Below are 25,374 nucleotides of genomic sequence, written 5' to 3'. Positions count from 1 at the left end.
TTTCAATCTGTTTCAATTTTGATGGTGTATTGAAATAAAAAAATTACTTTTTAAAATATGCCCAATTACTTTGTTGTTAAATTTTTTTTATCTACAATACACGCACGCACGCACACACACACACACACACACACACACATATATATATATACATATACATATATATATATATTAGGCCCTATTCCATCATTAAAGGCAGTTCATTCACATTTCACCCATTTACTTGTTTGTTGTGTTTTTTTTCTGTTGAACACAAATTAAGTAACCTGTAACCATTGACTTTCACTGCATTTGTTTCTTTTAAGTCAATAATGATTAAAGGTTCAACACTTTTCAAAATATTTTCCTTTGTGTTCAACAGAGAAAGGAAATTCATGATCATATGGAGTCACATGACAGTGTGTAAAAGGTGAGTCATTTTTAGTTTTGCAATCAATTTAATAGTGCTTATTTGTTGGCTGCTAGTAGTTCTCATTCTTTAGTAACTAGTACTTTTTGGCAAGAATTTGGATGTCATTAGTGTCAAGATGATTTGTTGTAGTAACAATAACTGTTGTTTATGATACCATGGTTACCATGGTGAATGTTTGTAAGGGCTATTAAGTGCCAGCGACCACATTCATGTACTGACATAGATGCCAGTGTTGCTATTCACTTCATTATATTGCCTATAGCTTTGCTCTTTTTGCTTGTGAAGGATTGGAACAATCTCAGAAAAAAGAAAAGCAATGGTTATTAGGTTGTCAATGTGCGGTATACACAAAAGAAACATCATTAACCTATTTATATATAGTTTTATGCAAAAGTTTGTCCACCCCTGATAATTATCAGAATTGCAAGCCATATCCTGCTTCCCTTTCATTCATTCGTTTATTTTCTTTTCAGCTTAGTCCCTTTATTAATCTGGGGTCTCCATAGCAGAATGAACCGCCAACTTATCCAGCATATGTTTTATGCAGCAGATGCCCTTTTAGCTGCAACCCATCACCGGGAAACATCCACACACACTCATTCACACATATACACTATGGACAATTTAGCTTATTCCATTCACCTGTACCGCATGTCTTTGGACTTGTGGGGAAAACCGGAGCACCCGGAGGAAACCCACGCGAACACGGAGAACATGCAAGCTCCACACAGAAATGTCAACTGACCCAGACGAGGCTCGAACCAGCAACCTTCTTGCTGTGAGGTGACTGTGCTACCTACTGCGCCACCGTGCTACCCTTGCTGGCCTTTCAAATCAGAAAAATCATTTGGTAATATTTTAAACCCTAGGGAAAAAGCAACATTTCAGTTCTGGCGTAACATTTATTTAATCAACAGATGCAATGCAATTCGAGTCATAACAAAAACAGACAGGTGCAAAAATTTAGCACCCCAACAGAATATCATCAATCTTTTGTACAGTCACCTTTAGCTGAAATAACAGCCTGTAGATGCGTCTTATAGTCAAGGAAAAGACCCTGAATTCTTGCTGAAGGCATTTTGGAATATTTTTCGTAGCAAAAGTTCTCCAGTTCAGTCATGTCTGATGGGTGCCAAACGTGAAATTAATGTGATACAGATCTAAACTTGAATAAAAAATAGTGGACAGATTGCAAGTGATCCCAATTTAAATCACATACAATAATCTTATTTTAAGTTTACATGCTTTGGCTCATTTTAAGACAGAATATAAAATGACAATTGCTAAATTAGGTGGAATGACAAATTTTAAGATTCCTTCATACAAAACATGAAAAACAAACTGTTTAAAAGCCACAAAAAAAAAACTAGTTTTAAGATCATTAGAGTATACACTGCTTGAAATAAGTGTTATAATAGTCATTTTAGGATTTTGTTTGTCTTTACTATTATCTTATTGCTCTGGCAAACAATCTGACTTGTTTCTAGTTTGTACCTTTTTAAGTCATACTTTTATTTCTTGTACTTAGATGGTTATTTTTTTAATTATTTATTTATTTTTGCAGATAACGGCTAATCTTTTGATGGTCTTGACCCACTGACAAGCTATTGTAGCAATTTATGATGCCACTATTTTTTTTCTCTTTTGTATTATGTTTTATACAGCAGTTTTAAAACCCTAAAATTACAATAAACATAGTAACTAAGTGCATGTAAAGAAAGTTCAATACAACAAAGATCTTCAGCAGGGGTTTTTATTTGACTCTATCTTGACTTTTCAGCAAAACTAAACACATTCATTTAAATAATGCAAACATCTTTTAGAAAAAAAGTGTTTTTACTATCTCAAGACATCAATTTGGGCAGATTTAAGGCCAAATGACAGATCTTTATTGGTAAAAATTGGAGTGTGTACTGAACAAATGAAAAAAACCATGATAGGCTTTTGAATAAACTTCTAAATGAATAAATAGAAACTATTTAATAATTCAGAAAAAAGTCAAAACATCTACAAAATAACTTAAAATATGTTAAAATTCTCAGCTTGATTGAAATAAATAAGCATAATCATTTGAATCATTTCAGGAGGTTTTAGCCCGTACACATGTACAGCCTACTATTACTTTCTCAAACATGGCCCTGAAGCATTTCTTGCGCTCCATCTCCTGTTTCAGCACCAGTATGTCCTGATAAATGGGCACAGAGTTCAGTCTCTTATCCACACCAGTGGGCAAGATGCAATATTCAGAGCTGCACTGGGCTTCAAAGATGACCTGCGGTATTCTGTGCGGTGAAAACTTCGGTCTGAAAGCAGAAAAAAGGAAGATGGTTATTTCAATATGACAAACCCCACAGAACTAACCATTACCTGCTGAAGGGGTGGTCCAGAGTGTATTTTTAAAGCTTGGTTGTGTTTATATGCAAAGTAATATGTTCTTATGCTTCATTTGTGAAAAATCACATTATTTTTTCATACATCTTACTTAGATTATATACAGCTACTCAGCTAACATGAAAACAACTGTCATACTTCCTAGTACCTCTGAAAAGCCCGCCCTCAAGAGGCTCTGATTGGTCAGCTAACATAATGTGCTGTGACTTGTGGATTGGCTCTATATCAGCAGGAAGCGTCATGCCTCTTCTTGTCATCGTAACCGCTAGCCTTATCAGTTTGAGGGTGAATCAGACAGAAAATTAAGAGCACACAGCTGAACCTCACGCCTGCTCTCTAAAATAAAATCTGAAGTGTCTTTCATATATATTCAGGTTATGAGCATGTGTAAATAATATGAAACGTTCATATCTTTTGCAGGTTTGGTATTTGAAATGTAGAACGCACGGAAAGCAGCTACATAGAGACACTGCAGCGCTGGTGTAGATTGTGGGTGCTTACAGCAGTTTGACTGATAAATATGAATGTGTAGCTAAGTTGTTAGCAGTGCCTAACAGCATTTCCCGTTGTTTACATTCTTGTTTACGTCCTCACTACAACATAGCATTAATGCTAGACACTGTTTATCTATAGATTAATTTTAACAAATAAAAATACTTACATGTTGTGGTTCAAAATCCACAGCTTTTGTTATTCTGTTTAGACCTGCTCCTTCGCTGAGGAGATTTTAGCCGAATCCAGCACTGAACAGGGAGAGATTCTGGAAGCTGTCCTTGGTCAAATGCTAGCTATATATTTTTTTTATAATTCTCTGGAACATTATTAAAAATAAATTGTAAGTACTTTCGCTTTCTCTGCTAAAACATTACAGCTTCTGTGGACCTGCCACTTCACTGCGCGGGTGTATGCGCATAACCTGAAGGGTTTATGATTTTGTTACCCTGGAGGTATTTTTTTGTAGTCCCCAAATTTTGTTTGCTGTAGGCTTTGCTAAGCTAACTCTGTAAAAGCCACTGCACTGAATGAACTTTGAGCGTATAACATTCAGAGATCTCGATTATGTCATCAGTGACGTCGATATTAGACAGCAAATTTACATTAAATTTAGTCACCTGACATTGCAAGCAACCAAAATAGAAGTAAAGATCAACGTCATATGATGTTGTGCGCCTGCTGGGTTCTTAAGAAATAATTATTTTTCAATTGGCTACAGAAGAAACCACTGTTGTCCAAAGACTTGCCTAATTAACCTAACTCAATTATTCATTCATTTTCTTTTCAGCTTAGTCCTTTTATTACTTTGGGGTGACCAACATATCCAGCATATGTTTTATGCAGCGGATGCCCTTCCAGCTGCAACCCATCACTGGGAAACATAGACTCATTCACATACACTACAGCCATTTGACCCTTCGCTAAGCCACATCCAAAAACCGCCACCCACCAATTGTGGCTTAGCAACCGTAGCTATGTGCAGAAGCTCTGTCAAGCTTTTGAGCGAGGGAAACAGGCCAAAGCTTTGTGCATATGGATTGTGCAAATCTGATACCCGGTATCCTGTAAGTTTGGACAGGATGGTGGAGTTTTTTCCCTTTTAAAAACCAAAAGCCCAAGAGGAGAAATGCCAGCGTGGATCAAGCTGTGTGAGGGGCACTGAAGGAGCAGAGTTAAGTTGGTTTTGTTTCGATATTCCTGACACAGTCATTCAGTTTTCTACAAATAATACAAAGCAGGTTATGTTTCACTGCTGTCTTTTTCTTATTTTTCGCTTAATATTATGAGCACTGCTCCGTTTAAGCCCTCAACATAGTAGTCATACTAACAGCAGTCATATTTCCATCTGCTTCAAGCTACGAATATTTGAAATTACATATCAACAGAACAAAACAGAGATGTGATCAAAATCTGAACACTTGCGATCAATGTACTTTATCCTCAACTGTTTTTCAGTAATTTATAAGCCTCGTGTCTATGTCAGAGCTACAATTCACCGATGGTTTCATCTGTCTTTTGGAGATTTAAGTTAGTCATTTGCTGGTAGGGAAATCTATTTGTTCACTTCTTGTTCACTTATATTTTGTTTTGCATTTCGATTTATTTATTTATTCTACTTAACTTCAAATTAGAATAGGAACTGTATAAAGAGCACACAAACATACTGACAGTTATAGGTACTGTACATTGTTATGGGTCAAGGACTTGGGTCAAAGATCTGTCCTCTGTAGGCTAGAGTGTCTTATTTTAAAATGCTCGGTTCAACTCACCTTTATAGTCTGCCTCCTTTGAAGGATGCAGCCTCTGAAATGAGACACAGCTTTTATTTTGATGGTTCATTTGAGTATTAGTAGGCTGTCTGATTAATATCTGTTGATATGCTCCTTCAACAGACATTTAACTGACTATAAGAAACTTTGCAAGCGTATGTCTACTTACACTAACCCTAACTCCAACCTAACAGTCTACTTATAATATATTGAGAATTAGTTGGCATGTAGATGCAAAGTAACTTAAGTTCAACAAACGGACCATCAAAATAAAGTGTGACCAACATTTTTGCTCCAAAACAGGCCTAATAATTTTGACTTCAGCTGTATATTACCTCATCAAACTTTGTTTATGCCATGAATTAAACTCATTTTAGAGCTCTTCAACTCACATCCAGTTCCACGCAGACAGCGAGCGGTTGTGAATGCTGCCGTTTCCCTTTCCGTCCTCAGATTGAGAGCCATTGAAGTCATTAGAAATGGTCAAAGCAGTATCACACAACCGGTTCTGCTCTTGCTGTGCAATTGTGAGCCTTGCCAGTGCACAGCCTAGCAAAACCTGAGAGAAAGATTGTTATCTGTTAACATTAAATTCACCATTAAAGACAACTTTTAGAAGAAGAAAACAAGTTGAGGCCTCTATTTTGCTACAAAGCATTACATGTATGCCTGAAAACAAACTCTTTAGTGAAGCAATGGTGTTAGCATAATGCTAGCTAACAGTATTATGCTACAACAAAATATCTACAAATGAACGGTCATCTCACCAAGTATTTAGCGCTAAAGAAGTTCAGAAACATCTTAAAGTCGTCTTCTTATTGTCTCTTCAACTGTGAAAATGATTCTCATGTACCCCATCTATTTATGCCAAGCTTGATCGCGATAGCATAGATAATGAGGCCTACCTCTGACCTGGATTTCTCATCAGATCAGTTGATAGGTGTTTGCTGTTTTTACATGTTGCCACTCATTGCCAGTAATTTGACCTACGGATTAAAGATCACTCTATGCTGGCAACGGTTGCAGAATTCTATCAAATTTCTGTTGGAAAAAAATTGATGAATCATTCATAAATCAGGCTTTTGGGGTAAGTTAAGATTTTGGGTTTTGTGCAATCTTTTTTATCACCTTTCGGAAAACTGTTTGCATGTGTCGTGACTGATTAGATTGAACATCATGGAAAATCATTTAGAAACTATTATTAAATGAATGGCGCAGAAGTCAAGGGGTTTTTTAGAATGCTTGCAGATTATTAATCTTACAAGATTATCTTGAATGAAGAATGTAATTTTTTTTATCTATCACGCTATTTTCATTCATCATGGTGTTGATATGGGCGATGCAGTGGCTCAGTAGGTAGTGCTGTTGCCTCACAGCAAGAAGGTCACTGGTTCGAGCCTCGGCTGGGTCAGCTGGCGTCTCTGTGAGGAGTTTTCAAGTTCTCCAGGTGCTCCAGTTTCCACCACAAGTCCAAAGACATGCGGTACAGGTGAATTGGGTAGGCTAAATTGTCCGTAGTGTATGAGTGTGAGTGTGTGTGGATGTTTCCCAGAGATGGGTTGCAGCTGGAAGGGCATCCACAGTGTAAAAACGTGCTGGATAAGTTGGCGGTTCATTCCACTGTGGCGACCCCAGATTAATAAAGGGACTAAGCTGAAAAGAAAATGAATGAATGAACTTAATTGTTGCTCACACTTTATTTTGATGGTCCATTGTTGCATTGCATCTACATGTCAACTAATCATCATTAGATTATAAATAGACTGTTAGGTTGGAGTTAGGGTTAGTGTAAGTTGACATGTACTTGCAAAGTTTCTTCTAGTCAGTTAATTGTCTGTTGAAGGAGCAGAATCAAGAGATATTAAGCAGACAGTCTACTTATACTCAAATGAATCATCAAAATAAAGTGTTACCTAATTGTTTTAAGATTAATCAACTTAAATCTGTCAAGTTAACCTAATCGATTTGTGTTGGGACAACATGAATGATGTAAAACCTATAGCGTTTGTTACAGTGTAAAAGTATGAAGAATTCAGAAATTCATCATGATGTTCATATAATGTGTGGTATAGTGTTATGAAAACCAACTGGTTGCATTAAATGCTTAAGACTTAATTAGGTTAAGTCTTTTTTTAAGACTGGCCACAACTTTTATATGTCAGTTACATAAACAGTAGACTAGCCTAATTTAAATGGGAAAAGTATGAGTGATGATTACCAATTGACTAACTTAATGCTAATTGTTAAGGCTTTTTTTAGACAGGGTCTTAACACCAGATGAATTTCTTAAACCCAAATTGTGTAAAATGTGGACTCAACTAAACACTGGGGTAAATGAAGTCAAAAAAATTTAATTCAAAAAAATTACCCAGTAGTTAGGCAAGTGCATTTTACACTTAAAGTTGGGATGAAATAACCCAGCATTTTTCGAGTGCATGCTATGCTTAAGGAAATGGTTTTGTATTTTTACCAAGACTTTATTGATTTACAGAAGACAAATGCTAAAATAATATTAAGTGTGGCAGCATTATTATACCAAAATGTACATTATGCCCAAAGATAATGACATATTTAAAACTAGCATCATTTAATGACTTTTGATAAATCTATTGAAGGATTAGTGCAACTACAGTAATTCATTGTCATTTTTACTTTTCAAACCACCAAGCTTTAATTGATGATTTCAGTGCAAATGTAGGTGAAATATGGAAAAAACCCAACCCAGATTCAGCGTTTACATAACAAAGGTTGAGTTGTTTGAATTTTACCCAGATTTGTGTTGAAACAACACAGCAATTCAACTTTAAAACAGTAAAATTTAATATTCTCACATGAAATATTTGTTAAATAAACATTATTTGCTGAATAAACAATTTTCCATTATTTCACTTTTTTTTTTATTTTTTACATTTAATATCCACAAATGTTATTTGAAAAAAGTAAAACAATCATTGGCATTTAATATCCATTCTGTGTACATAATCATGTTTTAGAATTTAATTTGAGGCAGACATCAAGATGGAAATTCCTGTCATTGATATATATTAATGGGAAGTCCTGTTCATGTCAGTAAACTTCTACCAGACAGAAATTCATTCTTGTACTTCTCTATTTGTATCTATGTATTTTGCTTTTTTGTAGTTTTTAAAGCCTTAAGAAAGTTTTTTAAAAGACCTTTACGTATTACATTTTGGATGGCTGTATTCAGGTTTGAATTGTTGGCTTTGACCTACTGTACTGTACCACAGAAAGTGGACTTCTTAGAAAGCAAGTTAACCTTTGTGAGCCATCTTTATCAGAAAGACCCTGTCAGGTTTTTTTTTTTCAGTTTTACTGAAGAGTATCTCTGCTGTTTACTTTCACCAAACAGACAGGCACTTACAAGCATAGACCAGGAAACTGTATTAATATATCTAATATTCTGTGTTATCCACACTGGTGATGCTGATTTTTCTCTCTAATATGAAATCTTTCATATGTGGCTAAAAACAGATTATAGACTGTAAATGCTGAATTAACGTATATATTACCTTTACCCGCTGTTGTACAGCTTTCATTTGATACAGATCAACAAAGTCAAGAGCAAAGTCAAAACTGTATGCATGAATAATTGTGCCACCTATACAGTTAATACAAACGATATTATATGCAGTAACCTAAACGAAACAAAATGAATGAATAGGCAAAAAGTTATTCAAGCGAAGCATTCTTTGTGAATACTGTACATGCCAAATTTCAGTTCTGAAAGTTTTCGACCACCATTTGCCACCTCAACAGTCTTTTGGGAAATTCCGTTGCTCTCAAGCCTTTAGGGCAAAATGTTTGCTTTATGCTTATTCGTATGCTGTGGCTTGTATGCACAGGAGCGAATCCCAGCGTCAAACTGAGAACTGCTCTTCATAGATTGCTTTCACTGATATGGACTGTATATGTGGTGAGAACAAAAGCGTAAGAACGCTGCAGTGCAAACCGGCCTATTTCCACGACCCACATAACTGTCCACATTTAAAGACAGCTCCTTTTTTGGCCAATAGTCTAAAATATTTATTTTATTTTAAGTTGCAAAAGAGTGCACTGATTAAACATGGTAAATTGTTCTCTGATATCCACATAGTAGGCATGTGGCTTAGGTAAGTTAGCTAAAATTTGTCAGAAATGGTTTTATATACTCATTTATAACCAGAGGAAATACCTCTAGAATGAAAGGTTCAATCTTGACCATATTTGGAATGGTCATGATTATTAATGAGCTCTGCAGCTCATGTCATCTGATGCTCACACATAATGTGATGTACGCTGAAATGCAAACTTGCAAAATAATCATACTGCGTTTGTCAAAATAATTTAATAATTTATTTGAGCTATTTATCTTTAAGCTACCAAAGTAACCTCTTTTTTTCCCCCAGGGTTGTAGATTACATATATGCTAAATTAAATTTATACTCGACAAAAGGGACAGAAAAACAGTTATTTTATATGAAAACCTACACTGTAAAAAAGCTGGGTTTCACACAATTCCATCTTGTTGTCCCAACACAAATTAATTAAGTTAACTTTATCGTTTTTATAAATATAAGTGGATTAAACATGGAACAATTAAATTGTCCCCCAAAACAACTGAAGAATTGTGTTGTTTCAGTTCAATTGAAATACGTACTTTGACCAAGCAGCAAATCATTTTTGCGTACACTCAAAAAAATATTGTTCAGACTACTTATTTAGAATAAGCTGAAACACAGTTTGTGAGTTTTTTTGAGACAACTTAATCGCTTTATGTTCAATCCACCTAGATTTGTCAAAAATAATTGACTTAATTGATTTGTGTTGGGACAACATGAATGAATTATGTAAATGCTGTATTTTTACAGTGTATATGAAAACACAGACAGCAATTATTGTCACTCTCTGCATGAACAGAGTTTTATAAAGCATATTCAAGAGTTCGCCCTTAGCTGATGATTGATTATGAAGCTAGTTTGGCATGCTGTCCCGGGAGAGAGCCCTGAACTCTTGAGATCTTCGAGCCCGGGGCTCCCTCCCGTTGCAGGGCGAGAGGGGAGTCCGAGTTCAGGTAGGTCTCGAGAACTCCCCAGCTTGATTATGTTGGAAGTAGATTGATGCTGTGAAGTGCCTATGCTGTCAATTTATATTTGTCAATTTGCTTATGTTACATGTTTTTGGTCAGTGGGAGGAAACCGGAGAGCCTGGTGAAAACCCACGCAAACGCGAGGAGAACATGCAAACTCCGCACAGAAATGCCGACCAGGCCAGGTAGTGTCCGAGCCGGTGACATTCTTGCTGTGCGGCCGTGGTGCTAACCACTAGGCCTCCGTGCTGCCCTGACAAGGAAATGGGAGGAGTAGGGGTGGAAGGGGGGATTCTTCAAGACGAAGATGGCTGAAGTAAGATACTCTGGTTATTTATAGTATCAAGGAGTCGTCTGATTGGTAAATCAGTGTTAGCTAATGTGGACCAGGTGCTATCAATCAAAAACACGTACTCCTCTTGAAATTAGTTTATAAATAAACTTCACTTGGCGATCTTTCACTGCAGAAAAATCACAGTAAGAGCTGAGTAATATGCCACAATGCATTATTGTGACTTCAATATTAATTTTAGCAGTTTACGGATGTCTGTTGCTTCAATACAAACTTAATTTCATTATATACACACACCCAGAAATAAAGGTGGTATCTTTTTACTGTCGTGGTACCTTTTACTTTCCGTACAGGTGTACATTAGTACCATTAGGGTACACTTTTTAAATGTTTAACTTTCTTGTTTTTTACCTACGTATTGAACACGTCACCATATTTCTCAGAAAACCTATTTCTAAAGGTGCTGTTGACTTGGAGTGAAATCCATATATGCAAAGAACACAAATCTAATTTGTTTACAAATGAAGTTATATGTAATAAAATAAAAAGACACAGAGAAAAGTATTAAACACATGAAGAAAGGGTTGTGTAGAAGGACAGTGAAGGCACAGACATCAGCTGAAATCTCTCAGTAATTCTACAGCAACCCTCAGCCCTTCCTCATTGTAAATTAATATTAGCTACTCGAGTCCAACGACATTAGCAGGATGATGAAGATGAAAGCAGGGTGGACATTTCAGCAAGACAATGATCCAAAACACAGCCAAGGGAACTCTCAAATGCTTTCAGAGAAAGAAAATCAAACTGTAGAATGGCCCAACCAATCACCTGACTTGAATACAATAGAAAATACAAATTAAAGATCAGATTTGACAGACAAAACCCACAGAACCATTAATATGTTTACACTCTGTTAAAGTCTGTAAAAAACTCACAGCTGTCTTTAAGCTGCCATCACCAAAAAAGCCTTTTATATAAAGTATTAAATACGTTTTAGTAGTTCAGCACTTGAACCTTGTATCATTTTAGTGTTTTTAACAAATTTTTCAGGTTTTTTTGTTTGTTTTATCTTGATGTTTGCATTGTTTGGGTTTTTATCAAAATCTGTTTCGATTCCATGTCAACAGCTCCTTTAGAAATATTATTCCCAGGCAAAAACCTTACGTGTTCAATACTTATATTCCTTACTGTATATGGTACACATTTGTATTTTTCTAGGTATTAATATGTACCTGTGAGGACCTTTAAGAAACAAAAATATACTTTTTGACCTCCTCAGTGACAGATTTTGTACCTTTATTTCAATAGAGTGCATTGAACTAACAAAAGAAATATTCAAACGGACTCTCTCGAGTGATGCTGAACAAGAATTGTAATGCATATATCACACATTTGTCTTTTTTTTTTTTTCAAATAAGAGTCCTACAAGGTATGTTCTGATGGTAAGTATGATTTCACCAAAGACATGTTATGCCCATCACCAAGGACATGTTACTGGAATAACATCTACAGTATATGTTGTTCAGAATTAAGGGATATATTTACAGTTTATGCTAAGTTTAGGTTTTCTTCTACATGATTGTTATTCAACTATTATCCCCCACGGATTTTGGGAATAATTTACAGTTATGGTTGGGTTTAGGGGGTAGGGAATAGGTATGGGTTACATTTTCAAACAAAAAAGATGCTCCAGGATCAACATAGATGATAATCCAGGACTGCATTGTACTTGGCAAAATCATACCCACGGTTTTCTGATGGATGTTCGCTCCAGGATGGAATAACACATGGAATAACATATATTTTCTCATGTCTTTATGATTATAAAAAAATTTGAATGTTCAAGGGCCTTGATTATACTATGACCTTAGCGTCATCCCTCCTCAGAGTAAATCTGGAATATTATGTGTGTCATTGCGTTTTCAGTATGCCAAATGATTTATTTCCTCAGGATCTAACAAGCTAGTGTAAACCCGCTGGTCCTACGCCATCCAACCAACTCTGAGCTAGGATCGAATCGGCGACTCTCCACATGGTAGTCGGTTGCTCTAACAAGGAGGCTAAAGACCATGGTCTCTTGAGCACCTTTTCGGGTTTAGATGATTGGTGTTTACCTGTACAGCACTTGACTAGCTGGCCTGTGTTACAAGCACCCCCCAAACCTCACTCCCATCTTGGTCACGATACCAATGTAACACTGCTGATCCTACACCGTCCAACCCACTCCATGCTGGGATCAAATCGGCGATTCACAGCATGGGAGTTACTCTAATAAGGAGGCTAAAAACCATGGCTCCTAGCATCTGTCGCTAGAACCTCTTTGGGTTCAGAGGAGTGAGGTTTACCTGCACAGCACTTCACTAGCTGGCCTCTGTTACACCAGGTCAGAGGACATTGAGACCTTTCGAGCAGACCTGGATTCTCTGAATGATTGTAAACAACTGTTTCCTGAGTTATTTGCCATTTTATGTGTTAATTATTTTTAAGTAAATCTCTTTATATGCAAGATATATTTTCTCTCTTTTAGAAAGCTGCCAGTTTAGATGTAGATTGTACCCGGTTTGATAAGACGGCTGAGAGTACCAGAAACAACCTTCAGTATGAAACAGATTGTACTTTGTATGTGTGTGTTCTATTCATTTGTGAATCAGTTTTACAGGTCTGGGGTCAGCTCTAAATAGCCTAGTGGCTGTGTGACTTTTGTATGTAACACTTAAGTAATCATTGAAAGATGTTGTTCAGAATTACACACGCACACACACAAATGCTAATTTTAAAGTCTATCCAAGTTTTGAGAAAGCCAACATACTGTTATATTACATATACTTATTACATATACTTAACTTAAGTTATCTTAACTTTGCGCCAGACTGTCCTACAAAGTGTGTCTCAAATTTCATACTTATGCACTATTCTACATCATTTTGTAGTATAAATAGTGTAAGTAGTGCGTTCACACTGAAAACTCAAAAAATCATAAGTGCACTTTAATTACCCGGATGATGCATTGATTCAACTGGTAAAACTAAGTGTGGAATGATGGATACTTCACACACCCAACGGCTGCTGCTCTGCTCACGTAGCTGCAGGTATTGTTTGGTAGTTTGGCAATATATTTCACTATTTTGGAACCTTTTACTTTCCGTACAGGTGTACATTAGTACCATTAGGGTACACTTTTTAAATGTTTAAGTTTCTTGTTTTTTACCTACGTATTGAACACGTCACCATATTTCTCAGAAAACCTATTTCTAAAGGTGCTGTTGACTTGAAGTGAAATCCATATATGCAAAGAACACAAATATAATTTGTTTACAAATGAAGTTATATGTAATAAAATAAAAAGACACAGAGAAAAGTATTAAACACATGAAGAAAGGGTTGTGTAGAAGGACAGTGAAGGCACAGACATCAGCTGAAATCTCTCAGTAATTCTACAGCAACCCTCAGCCCATCCTCATTGTAAATGAATATTAGCTACTCAAGTCCAACGACATTAGCAGGATGATGAAGATGAAAGCAGGGTGGACATTTCAGCAAGACAATGATCCAAAACACAGCCAAGGGAACTCTCAAATGCTTTCAGAGAAAGAAAATCAAACTGTAGAATGGCCCAACCAATCACCTGACTTGAATACAATAAATCATAAGTGCACTTTAATTACCCGGATGATGCATTGATTCAACTGGTAAAACTAAGTGTGGAATGATGGATACTTCACACACCCAACGGCTGCTGCTCTGCTCACGTAGCTGCAGGTATTATTTGGTAGTTTCGTAATATATTTCACTATTTTGGCAACCGTCAAACATTATCAGGGAAAGGGTTTAAAAGGGTGTTCCATTTAGGACGACACTACATGCATATACTATACTGTTAAGTGTAAAGACACTGTACAAAGTGCATAGAGTGCCATTTGAGATGCAGCTAAAGACTTAAGTTTGGGCTCATTTAACTCAGACTACCAATCTTTTCAGTTGTGCCATTTTTGACACTTTGGCAGACTCGTCTATTTGAAACGCAAATCTCCCTCACGTCTTCTGACATTGTTGCAATGCGTCGTTTGACCGTATTATTTGATAGTGATATCTTGGCCAGTTGTTTTGATTTAGCCTCTGAATATAATTCCTAGACAATCTCAGTTGCGCATGCCCTTTCTTTGCTTTGGCAATTTTTTCAGCAACTGTGTAGGATATTTGTAAAGTTTCTTGTCAGTAACTGCGAAGTCTCTCATCTCATTTTGGCTGTGCGTCAATTCTTTTGCCTCTGGGCTTGTTGCGGTATTAGGGATGAGTCGTCTGTAAATGTCTTATTAATTTGGACAGCTTCATGCATTCATTAGCAAGAACCTTTGCACAGATAATACGCTGTGACTGGATCAGGGACTGCTTCGAGAAAAAGAAATAAAGCCATAGTTCAGGTAACTATCTCGATATTTCCTGCATTTTGATTTCCAGTATTGCCAGCGCTGCAACCTGAAATGTTTGGAGCTTCCGCACCTGGGTAAATTAGGCTTGGGTCATTGCTATTAGCTGCTGATTGCGAATGACATATTTGTCCATTTTCATTTGCATAAAATGATTTTCGGTTTATAAAGGCAACATGACTGTTCTCCTAATTGTGCACTGCTAAAAAAATATAAAAATATGACGCGACCCCCCACAAAGCTTGCTGAGGCCCCCTTGTGGACCGGGACACCCTTGTTGGAAACCGCTGACTTAGAACACCCGATCCACCGCCTAGCAAGAAACATGCCATCCATAGAAGAAACATGCTAATGTATATGTATCTATATATGCAACTGCTTCAAACTTCTTAAAAACGACTTCAATTATTTAAACTTTAAAACTACTTCAAACTTTCAGACTAGGCTTTCTCAAGCCACCATAAATTTTGTCTACGAACTTTCCTTTTCTAGTTGTTGTTGTTTTGAAATTGTAAGCCAAGCGGTCTACAAACTCTATGAAAGTGTTGAAGCAGGCTTCTGCTGATTAAACTATTTCACTGTAGACTGCCTTATCAATGAATAAAAAAATTTCAATGCTTAAATTCTATAGTTTTTTCCTAATTTGGCAATTAGTTGTGAGGAGTATATATGTGACGTTCATTAATGTACAGTTTTATCATGGGTATCCTGTGGCTGAACCCACAGTTATGTCACCGTTATGCCCTTGTTTGATGTGGCGGCTCCCAATGCGGGAATCCACTTCTGTGTAGTTTTTTTTGCATGCTTTCAGATTGACTGATGACATACGGTTTACAGCGAGCGGAAGACACTCAGCAAATCACTGACCTAATTTTGCCAATGTGCTTGTGATGAAAGGAAAATATTGCATAGATGACATTATCAGTTGGCTCAGGTTTTTGTAATTTGACCACAATTAAATATATATATTATCTCAATTCCACTGTCTGAGTGGTTTAAAATTAATCAGCGAGCATTTAAAGAAACCTGCTTTGATAATCATCACTGTTAACCATTTATCAGGTTCGGTCAGGAACCGTATACGCAACCCTCAACCACAAAATCTTATGTTGCATGAAAATACATTTGACAATATCCAAAAATCCATTGTACGGGTTAAAATTATTCATGCCAAAAATCATTCGAATATTAAGATCATGTTCCATTAAGATATTTCTTTAATTTAATACTGTAAATATGTACAAACTTTTATTTTATTAGTTATGTGCATTGCTAAGCACTTAATTTGCACAACTTAAACATTATTTTCTCAATATTTAGATTTTTTGAACCCTCAGATTACAGATTTTAAAATAGTTGCATCTCTAACTGTTGTCCTATCTTACTAAAGTATTTAGATCAGAGTAAAGCTTAATATATTATATTATTATTATTATTAGTCATAAGTTCAAAATTCTTGTAATAATCCCCGGGTTTTATCAAAGACTGTCCTATAATGGAAGGTTAAATTTAATAAAATGAAACTATTGGAAGTTGTTTAAAATATTTGTATTAATGGCTTCTTTTATAACTTCTAAAAAAACACATTCTTAACATAAACAGTAATGAAAGACTAAATATTAATACCAGATATGTTGAAATGCTGTAAACTGGCTTGCTTTGTTTGGGACTTGTGGAGCTGCACATTGTTGGATTTGCTCTTCAGTGTTTGGACTTTCAGCAGCACAAATTAAACCACACTGAACTGAAGTAAACTGAACTTCAACTCTGAAAACTGGACTGACACAGTTTCAATTTACTAGAACTTCTATGTTAAGCTGCTTTGACAGTCTACATTGTAAAACACTATAGAATTAAAGATGAAAGAAACAGTCAGTATCAGTATCAGTTTCTGGATTGATTGTGTAATTCCACCACAAAGAAACAAATTGAAAGAAAGGAATGTAAGAAAACCACAGATTAAAACCTTTTTTGCAGTGGAGATCAATATGTTCCAAATTTTGAGATCACTAGTCCTATTTGATTTGGACTTGGAAAAAAGGCAGTTTTTTTAAGAATATTTCATAACTAGCATATATTCTGAAGCAGAGTATAAAAAGATAAATCGGATATTTCAAACTGATCAAAATGAAAACCCCTTTACCTCCTAATTATTGATGTGAATCTGGTACCTTGTAGAACATTTCTGTAATTACATGACAAATTTAAATGGCAAACTAAGTGAGCCAAAAAGTGATTGAAACTCTAAAAATACACATTATAATTTGACAACAGACACAATCAGTTGCTAATTAATTCTAATGAAACATCTATCCTAATCCTGATAATCTGCATTTAACAATAATAATCTCACAAATGATGAAACTTTTGGAAACCTTGAGCGGAAACTGAGGTTATTCTTCAAGCTTGTGGTCATTTTGTGGGTCACAACAAAAGCCCCCTGTTTCTGCATGCTGAGCAACTCAAATCCTTTTCATGCGAATCAAAGCAGGAGATCTAAGATTCCTGGACTGTTTGAGACTCCAAGAAGTAGGTCAGAGGCTTGAGTCAAATTTCCAGCAGCTTATGAGCAACTTTCACCATTTGATCACCTGAAAATAGTGATTTTATGAAGGTATGACCCAAAAATTCTCACGTCATTTACTCACCCTCATGTTGTATGACCTTTATTTCATCCGTGGAACACAGAAGAAGATATTTTGTCTGTTTAATTGACATTTTTGTCCACAATAAAAGTAACTTAGGATTCATTGTTAAAGGTTAATGTTTATATATAATAACTTGTATTTGATTGTAGCTTAAACTAAATATGATTGTAATGAAATAATTTGCACCTATTGTAAAGCTGCTTTAAAACAATATTATTGTACAATGCGCCCAACAAATGAGCTTGAATTAAATATAACTGGACGTTGCTTGTTCAATAAAATGTTGAGTTACATGAAAGAATACAATGTTAGAACAAGATGAAGGTGAGTAAATAATGACAAAATGTTAATTTTGGGTGAAATATAGCATTAAGCATCTTCAAATTAAGCATTTTGTTATGTTTAAAGGATGTCGGAATATTGGCTAAATCAAGGCTAAATTTAAGCAGGCAGTGAAAATGAAATAGAGACAATAAACCAAAAATACAATGTTAATAGTTTCCCGTAGAATCTACAGTAACGTACTGTGAATCATTTACAGCAACAATACTGTATTTACATTTACAGCAGCATTTACCTTGTATAGGAATTTAAAGTATTGTATATCTTTCCTGTAAAAAAAACTTTAAAATACAGTAACATACTGCATAACTGTACAACAGTAAAATACAGTTTATATTGCAGTTCAGTTTGCCAGCAACATACGGTAAATCAGTGACAGCAAAAATACTGTATTTACATTTGCAATAGCATTTACCTTATATAAGTATTTAAAGTATTGTATATCTTTAATGTAAAAATACAGTAATTTTCACATTGCAACTTTAAAATACAGTAACATACTGCATAACTGTCCTACAGTAAAATACAGTTTATATTACAGTTCAGTTCGCCAGTAACTTACTGTAAATCATTTATAGCAAAAAACACTATTTACATTTACAGCAGCATTTACCTTGTAAAAGTTTTGTATATATTTACTGTAAAAAATACAGTATTTTTACAATAAAACTTTAAAATACAATAACATACTGCATAACTGTCTTACAATAAAATACACTTCATATTACAGTTCCGTTCACTGGTAACCTAACGTAAATAATTTACAGCAGCTTTTACTTTGTGAACATATTTAAAGTATTGTAAATCTTTCCTGTAAAAATACAGTTATTTTCACAATGCAACTTTAAAATACAGTAACATAATGCATAAATGTCCAACAGTAAAATACAGCTCATATTACAGTTCAGTAAACCAGTAACTTACTGTAAATCAAAAATACTGTATTTACATTTACAGCAGCATTTATCTTGCATAAGTATTGTATATATTTACTGTAAAAATACAGTATTTTCACAATAAAACTTTAAAATACAATAACATGCTGTATAACTGTCTTACAGTAAAATACACTTCATATTACAGTTCCGTTCATTGGTAACTTAACATAAATAATTTACAGCAGCATTTACCTTGCAAAAATATTTAAAGTATTGTAAATCTTTTCTGTAAAAATGCAGTAATTTTCACAATGCAACTTTAAAATACAGTAACATACTGCATAACCATCCTACAGTAAACCAGTAACTTACTGTAAATCAGTTACAGTAAAATTACTGTATTTACATTTATAGCTGCATTTACCTTGTAAACGTATTTAAAGTACTGTAAATCTTTACTGTAAAAATACAGTAATTTTCACATTTCAATTTTAAAATACAGTAACATTGTTCTACAGTAAAATACAGTTCATATTACAGTTAAGTTCACCATTAATTTACTGTAAATCAGTTACAGCAAAAATACTGTATTTACATTTACAGCAGTATTTACCTTGTATAAATATTTGAAGTATTGTATATCTTTACTGTTAAAAATACAGTAATTTTCACAATACAACTTTAAAGTTCAGTAACATGCTGCCAAACTGCCCTACAGTAAAATACACTTCATATTACAGTTAAATGCTTTATCATTTACAAAAATCATTAACAGTGTAGACTATATTCATAGGACTGAATCTGACTACACAAGTCTGTCTAATCCATTAGACCAAATTTAGCTTTGTTTTAGCCCAGGTGCCTATGTTTGGATGTCTCTTGAACATCGTTTAAACACAAAATTGACTGGTTTAAAAATTACAAACAATGCCGGTTGTCATAATTTTGTGATTTCGGGGGATTACAATGTGTGTGTTACTGTCAACTGCATTTGAATCCCCCAGATTTGAGTCACATGATATGCGGTCCTGTCTTTCCCCCATGCACCAATCCTTAGAAATTTCAGATGGTGAGACCACAAGTGAACCACAGATGACGTATTTGTAAACCAGCAAAGGTGGAAAACTGTGCATCGGAGAGATGCAATACAATATGCATGAGACTTGTCCGGAAATCTTTGTGTAGATGTGACGTTTTGCAAACGCTGCCAATCGAGGTCACCGGCATTAGTAAAGCAGCGTGGGAGCTGAAGTATAGTGGACAGAATCAGACTCATACTAATATATACCTTCTGATTTGAGTGAATGTGCTATGTCTGTCAGAAAGTAGGTTATGTCAGTCTATTATGGTTGCTAAGTTGCACTAAACAATAATATGCGACCACAAAATGCTTTTAGACGTCTCAAGCACAAATAAATTGATGTTGGCCAACAAAATACCAAAACAAATGAAAATGTTTTGAAATATATTAGGATATTTTACTTAATATTTTATATAAAAAAGAGAATTGTACTAATTTTGATTGTGAAACATGCACTGTATGTTTTTAGTGCACTGTATGAGTTTTATTTATTATTATTATTTCTTTTAACTATTGGGGTGCATTTTACAGCAAAATATAGTTTTTTCCCCCAACTCCATCATTGAACGTCTAGTTCAGTTTGTGGCTTAATTCTTAAATGTAAACACAATTTGTATTTTATGATTTATGTTTTCATTTGTAAATAAAAAACTTGATTCAGTAGTATTTTATTTAGATTGATTTGTTTTAATTAAATGAACGCCATTAAAAAGGTATTTTATGAGTCTATATGGTTCTGGTTAGGTTTGAAAATCAAAGTTAGGTTTAGAATTCGGTTTAGGTATTATTATATAAGTATTTTGGAGCAGTTTAAACTGATTATATGTAATTTAATTTTGCATTTCTGACAAAAACAAGAGTATTCTTACTCCTAACATTTCAATTCAATTTATTAGTCACATTTTTTCATTGCACTTGAAACCTTGATGTGCAGATTCAACAACAGACATCCCTTCAGGCACATTTGAGCTTCTATTAAACAACATCAAGTTTAACTTCACTTTTCATCAGGAAAGTTACAACTTGTCACTTTTTAAGTAAAGGGTTAACTCACTTTTTTTAAACTAAAAACAACTCGTGGGTTTTGAGTTAATAGGTTTACTCGCATTAAAGTAAATTCAACTTGTCATTTTTAAAGCATTGGTTTAGTCAGTTTTTTTTTTAATTGAAGTCAACTTGTTGCAAAAAGTTTTTTTTTTATTTCTTTATTTTGTAGTGGTTACGTAGCACCTCTACAAACCCAAAGAACCACTGAAAAAATCTATTTTAATTTGTGGTAATAGTATATTTCTGGTAATAGTAAAAAGTTAGGGTACACAGTAAAAAAGCAATGACTCTTGTTAACACTTTTAAAAGTGAGTATTACTGCTGTCTAGGGGTGTGAACCTACACTGGTCTCACGGTTCAGTTCGGTTACAATTATCATGCCATCGATTGGGTTCAATTCGATATCTCGGAGCATCATGGTGCATTGACGAAGCTTTTCAGACATTATTTGATTTTTTCTTCACAACACAAGAATTTTTTTATTAAAATCTATAACTATATTAATATTTATATACTATTTGTATTACAATTTTGTCCTTTAATAAAGGCATTAAGATATATGAACTGTACCTTTAATTTGACCTGCTCAAAGAAAACACTCTTTTTGTATGTATCAAACAAAACTACAATACATGCACAGAAGACAACATTAGCATTTATAGCAAATAAACTAAAGTAAATATTATCACGCTTTTTGAGCGCTGTCAAACGAGGTCTTACACCCCTATGATTGGTTATTGTCTTCACCTGGTCAACAGAAACGCCTGCGATTGGCTTTAGAAATAAAAGCGCGGTTCACCAATGAATGAATGGGTTTACTCAATTTCTAAAAAGTGAATTACATTTTTTGCTATTGGATCATTGGGTTTACTCGATTTTTATAAGTAAAGCCAAGTTGTTGCTTTTAAGACAATTAGTTTACTTGCTTTTTTAAAAGTAAATTCAACTAGTCGTTTTTAAAGCAGTAAGTTTACTTTTTATATAAAGTTGCTTTTAAGACAAAGACATTTATGATGTAGCCCTTGCGGATCGCTGGAGAACACTCACTGTCATTCAACCAAATTACATGTCCCATTGTGCACTGCACTTACACACCAGTTTCAGCTCACCTTCTAATTACACACACACAGACGTAGCTCGTCATTACTTATCACTAGGACTGTATACATATATACATCACACACACATTCATCTAGGGCTGAGTCTTGTTTACCTGTAGTGAGCATTTCAAAGAGTTTCCTGGATCATCTAGTCGTGTTTGAACCCTTTTTTGTTTTTCATAGTTGTTTTGCCGTTTGCTACAGCCTTTCACCTGTTTACCTATAACCTTTTGGTTTATCTGCATGCGTGCTGTTCCTATTTTGAATCTTGTCTGTATAAGTCTGAACATTCTCCATTAAAAGCTGTTTTTGAACCAGACTCTTGTATACAACTTGTTTCTTTTTTTAGGTAATGGGTTTATTTGCTTTTTTAAAAAGCAAAGACAACTTGTCGCTTTTTACGGTAATGAGTTTACTTGCTTTTTTAAACTAAAAACAACTTGTGACTTTTGCGTTAGTGGGTTTTACTTTTAAGTAAACTCAACTAGTTGCTTTAAAGGTAATATGTTTTATTAATGTAAATTTTACTAGTTGCTTTTAAGGCAATGGCTTTACTTGCCTTTTTTTTAAACTAAAAACAAATTGTTGTTTTTAAGGCAGTGAAATTACTCACTTTTTTCTTTTTTTTTTCCTAAAAATAAATTTGTTGCTTTTAAGGCAATGGGTTTTATTAAAGTCAACTTGTCACTTTTAAAGCAGCGGGTTTAATCCATTTAAAGTAAAGTCAGCTTATGGAAATGGGTTTACTATCTTTTTTAACTAACTAATTGGTTTTAGTCTGGCAAAATCATGGTTAATGCGTAGTTTAGCCAACTCAATGACTGTTAAAACCCATAGTTAAGTTGCTTGTGTTCATAAATCATGTAAATTTAAATGTACTATGTAATTATGTGTATAAATATGCATGCCATTAAGTGTGTAAATGGTGAAGCATCTTATTAGGGGCTGCATTCATTGTGGTGTTTCAGCAGCTTTGTTTTCATATCTTTTTATTCAGCTTATTTTATTTCACATTGAGAAGGTGATTTCAAGTGAAGAATTACTTCAAGATTAGAGACAGTTCCTCCCAAAACTTTCAGTTTTTGCTTTCTAGCATTGTGATATTGGATTGTAGTGACACAGTGTAAGTGAATTATGCTGACATACTGAATGACAACATGACACACCATCAAAGGGTAAAAAAAAATTATGACAGGAAACGCACCTACACTTCTTGCGAATACATGAACAGGCCTCGCTATATAAACTGCGCTTACCACTGCAAATGAAGAGCAATATCTGGGACAGACAGAAGACATCTGACAAGCACAGGTCAAATGAATGCAACCATGTCATCAGCGTTAAACCTCCGCTTTCTTATGGTGAGTATAGCTGAAGTGAACGTTACTGAGAAAGTTCATTGCACGATTGAACGAGTCTAAAATGTAATTTTTTTCTTCACAGGTGGCTTGCATGATGGGGCTTGTTTTAATATCATTCGGTGCTGAGGGGGCTTCTGTAAGATCTGATCAGAAGAATAAAAACAGCCACCCAGAAGCAGATCATTCATACCGGCTGGTCTTGGACGCTGAGTTTAAAGCCTCAACCAATCCCATCCATCCAATCAACAATGACTCCATCTCTCCATGGACTTACATGTAAGACCTCATCTTAGTAAATACTGCTATATTGGCATTCAGTGGTTCCATAAAGAATCTTAGATTTCAGAAATTTTGCTTATTTTGCAAAGATGGATATTTACACTTCTTTACACCTTTACATTAACCTTCAGCATCCAAATAACCTTTCTATTGCACAAAAGATTCTTTATATACACACACAAAAAGTTTTTGGCTTTTTTGAGTGTTCTTTAAAGTTAGAAAAACGAAAAACAATTATGTATTAATGTACTAAAAAACATAACTGTTCACCTAAAGGTCCTTTGAGGAAATGTCATCACTACCCAAATTAAAAAATACCATAGTAATTTACAGTAAATCCAGTGCACGAAATATACATTGACGGGTCAACTTTTTCAGTAATGATAGTTTGTGTAACACATGCTTCAGTCAATTATGTTTTGATTTAAATTACATCTTACTTATTAATAAAACATATTTAAGTTTTCAATGTTTTGATAGATATTCAGTGTATTCTGGCAAACATCATCCTCTGATGAGGTATTTCAGAGGTCAAACAATCTAATTTGACTTTACTTTCAGCCTATTTGTACACCTATTTTATGAGAAAACCGTCTTGTGAACAGTATGTCTGGTGCTCTAAATCTTTTTTTTTTTTTTTTTTTTTGCAATTGGCAAGGTTATGCATTCACAATGGTATATAACAAACTGTTATAGAGGCTGTCAATTGTATATTTATATAATTATATCAATTATTAACATTATTATTTTAAATGCAGTGAACTATTTCTCAGTATTAAAGGGTTGTGTCCTTCATACATTCTGCTTTGTTGTTCTTCAGGAGGGTCAAGCATCAAACTCTCCTGTAATTCACACCCTGAGAAAATCTTTAGTATTTTTTATCCGCTATAGTAGAATATTATACTTCATATAACATAAAATGTGCAATTATTTGTAAATGGATGCTACAGCATAGGCTACTGTAGTATTAACTATTGCAAACTGATAAGCTAATACATACTAGCCTACACTTTGGTTTATTGGCTACTACTGTAAACTGTAGGGTATTGTACACCCTACAGTTGTGGATAACTAGTGAGTCATTTATATAGGCTACAACGCTTGTAGAATTACCAAAACAAATTCATTTAAATATTTGACTATAGTAACACTATAATATCATAAACTTTCCAAAAATTACGATTATAACGTTACCTACATGAAAAAATACCATAGCCTAGTATAGCAAATCGTATTTTTCGTGCTGTTATAATGGCCATTTTGGATTGTTTATGACTTGTATGATTTGAACGAGCTGTCATTTCAATATCTTTGTTTGTTGTTTGTCTGAAATAAATGTGACTGCTGCTGAAAAACCGCTAACTAGTATTAACTTGGTTTCATTTAGGTTTACACATAACGAGAGCCTGTATCCTACCAGCATTGCGGAGGCGAAGTGTTCGCTGACAGGATGTCTGATAGACGGCGTTGAGGTCCAGGATTACGAGTCCAAACCCATTTACACGCAGATCATGGTCCTGAGGAGAATTCGAGGAGAAAAGCCCAACTATTCATTTAAACTTGAGTATAAAACAATTGCTGTGGGATGCACCTGCGTTCGTCCTTATGTGGAACAGCTTTAAAATGTGGGATCGACTCGGTTTTACAGGCAGTGTTGCCATTCCAAAACTTAAGGCGTAAGATTTAAGACTTTATAATTAATTTATGTGTTTACAAATGTGGATATTTATTTATTTCAACCGTATTTTTATGACGATGTAAGGGTT

The 25,374-nt window shown here is 34.7% G+C and overlaps 2 protein-coding genes across 5 annotated transcripts; one reads left to right on the top strand and one right to left on the bottom strand.

Moving 5' to 3' along the window:
- Positions 1 to 2,151: 2,151 nt before the first annotated feature.
- Positions 2,152 to 25,286, bottom strand: il17a/f2 (interleukin 17a/f2). Of its 4 annotated transcripts, none has more exons than XM_073927297.1 (4): positions 25,026 to 25,112; positions 5,460 to 5,626; positions 5,068 to 5,101; positions 2,152 to 2,715 (listed from the first exon to the last, which is right to left on the bottom strand). In XM_073927297.1, the coding sequence occupies exons 1-4, from the start codon at positions 25,029 to 25,031 to the stop codon at positions 2,674 to 2,676; spliced, it is 249 nt and encodes an 82-aa protein (XP_073783398.1). In that variant the 5' UTR covers positions 25,032 to 25,112; the 3' UTR covers positions 2,152 to 2,673. The 4 variants fall into 4 exon arrangements, with proteins under 4 accessions (XP_073783398.1, XP_073783397.1, XP_009291138.1 ...); XM_073927296.1 differs by lacking the exon at positions 25,026 to 25,112 and adding an exon at positions 5,835 to 5,901; XM_009292863.5 differs by lacking the exon at positions 5,068 to 5,101 and having other exon boundaries at positions 25,026 to 25,286.
- Positions 23,297 to 25,230, top strand: il17a/f1 (interleukin 17a/f1). The gene is made up of 3 exons (NM_001020787.1): positions 23,297 to 23,329; positions 23,412 to 23,605; positions 24,996 to 25,230. The coding sequence occupies exons 1-3, from the start codon at positions 23,297 to 23,299 to the stop codon at positions 25,228 to 25,230; spliced, it is 462 nt and encodes a 153-aa protein (NP_001018623.1).
- Positions 25,287 to 25,374: the final 88 nt, after the last annotated feature.

This window comes from Danio rerio, chromosome 17, assembly GCF_049306965.1.
Source record: "Danio rerio strain Tuebingen ecotype United States chromosome 17, GRCz12tu, whole genome shotgun sequence".
NCBI classification, from domain to species: Eukaryota; Metazoa; Chordata; class Actinopteri; order Cypriniformes; family Danionidae; genus Danio; species Danio rerio.
This window is presented reverse-complemented; position numbering and strand designations above follow the sequence as displayed.

Coding starts and splice junctions, on each gene's coding strand:
- il17a/f2 (NM_001020798.1), bottom strand. CDS start 5,867: ATGTTTCTGAACTTCTTTAGCGCTAAATACTTG. Junction 5,627..5,834: donor TCTTTAGCGCTAAATACTTG/GTGAGATGACCG, acceptor TCTTTCTCTCAG/GTTTTGCTAGGCTGTGCACT. Junction 2,716..5,459: donor CTGTCTGCGTGGAACTGGAT/GTGAGTTGAAGA, acceptor TTCTGCTTTCAG/ACCGAAGTTTTCACCGCACA.
- il17a/f1 (NM_001020787.1), top strand. CDS start 23,297: ATGTCATCAGCGTTAAACCTCCGCTTTCTTATG. Junction 23,330..23,411: donor TAAACCTCCGCTTTCTTATG/GTGAGTATAGCT, acceptor TTTTCTTCACAG/GTGGCTTGCATGATGGGGCT. Junction 23,606..24,995: donor ATCTCTCCATGGACTTACAT/GTAAGACCTCAT, acceptor GGTTTCATTTAG/GTTTACACATAACGAGAGCC.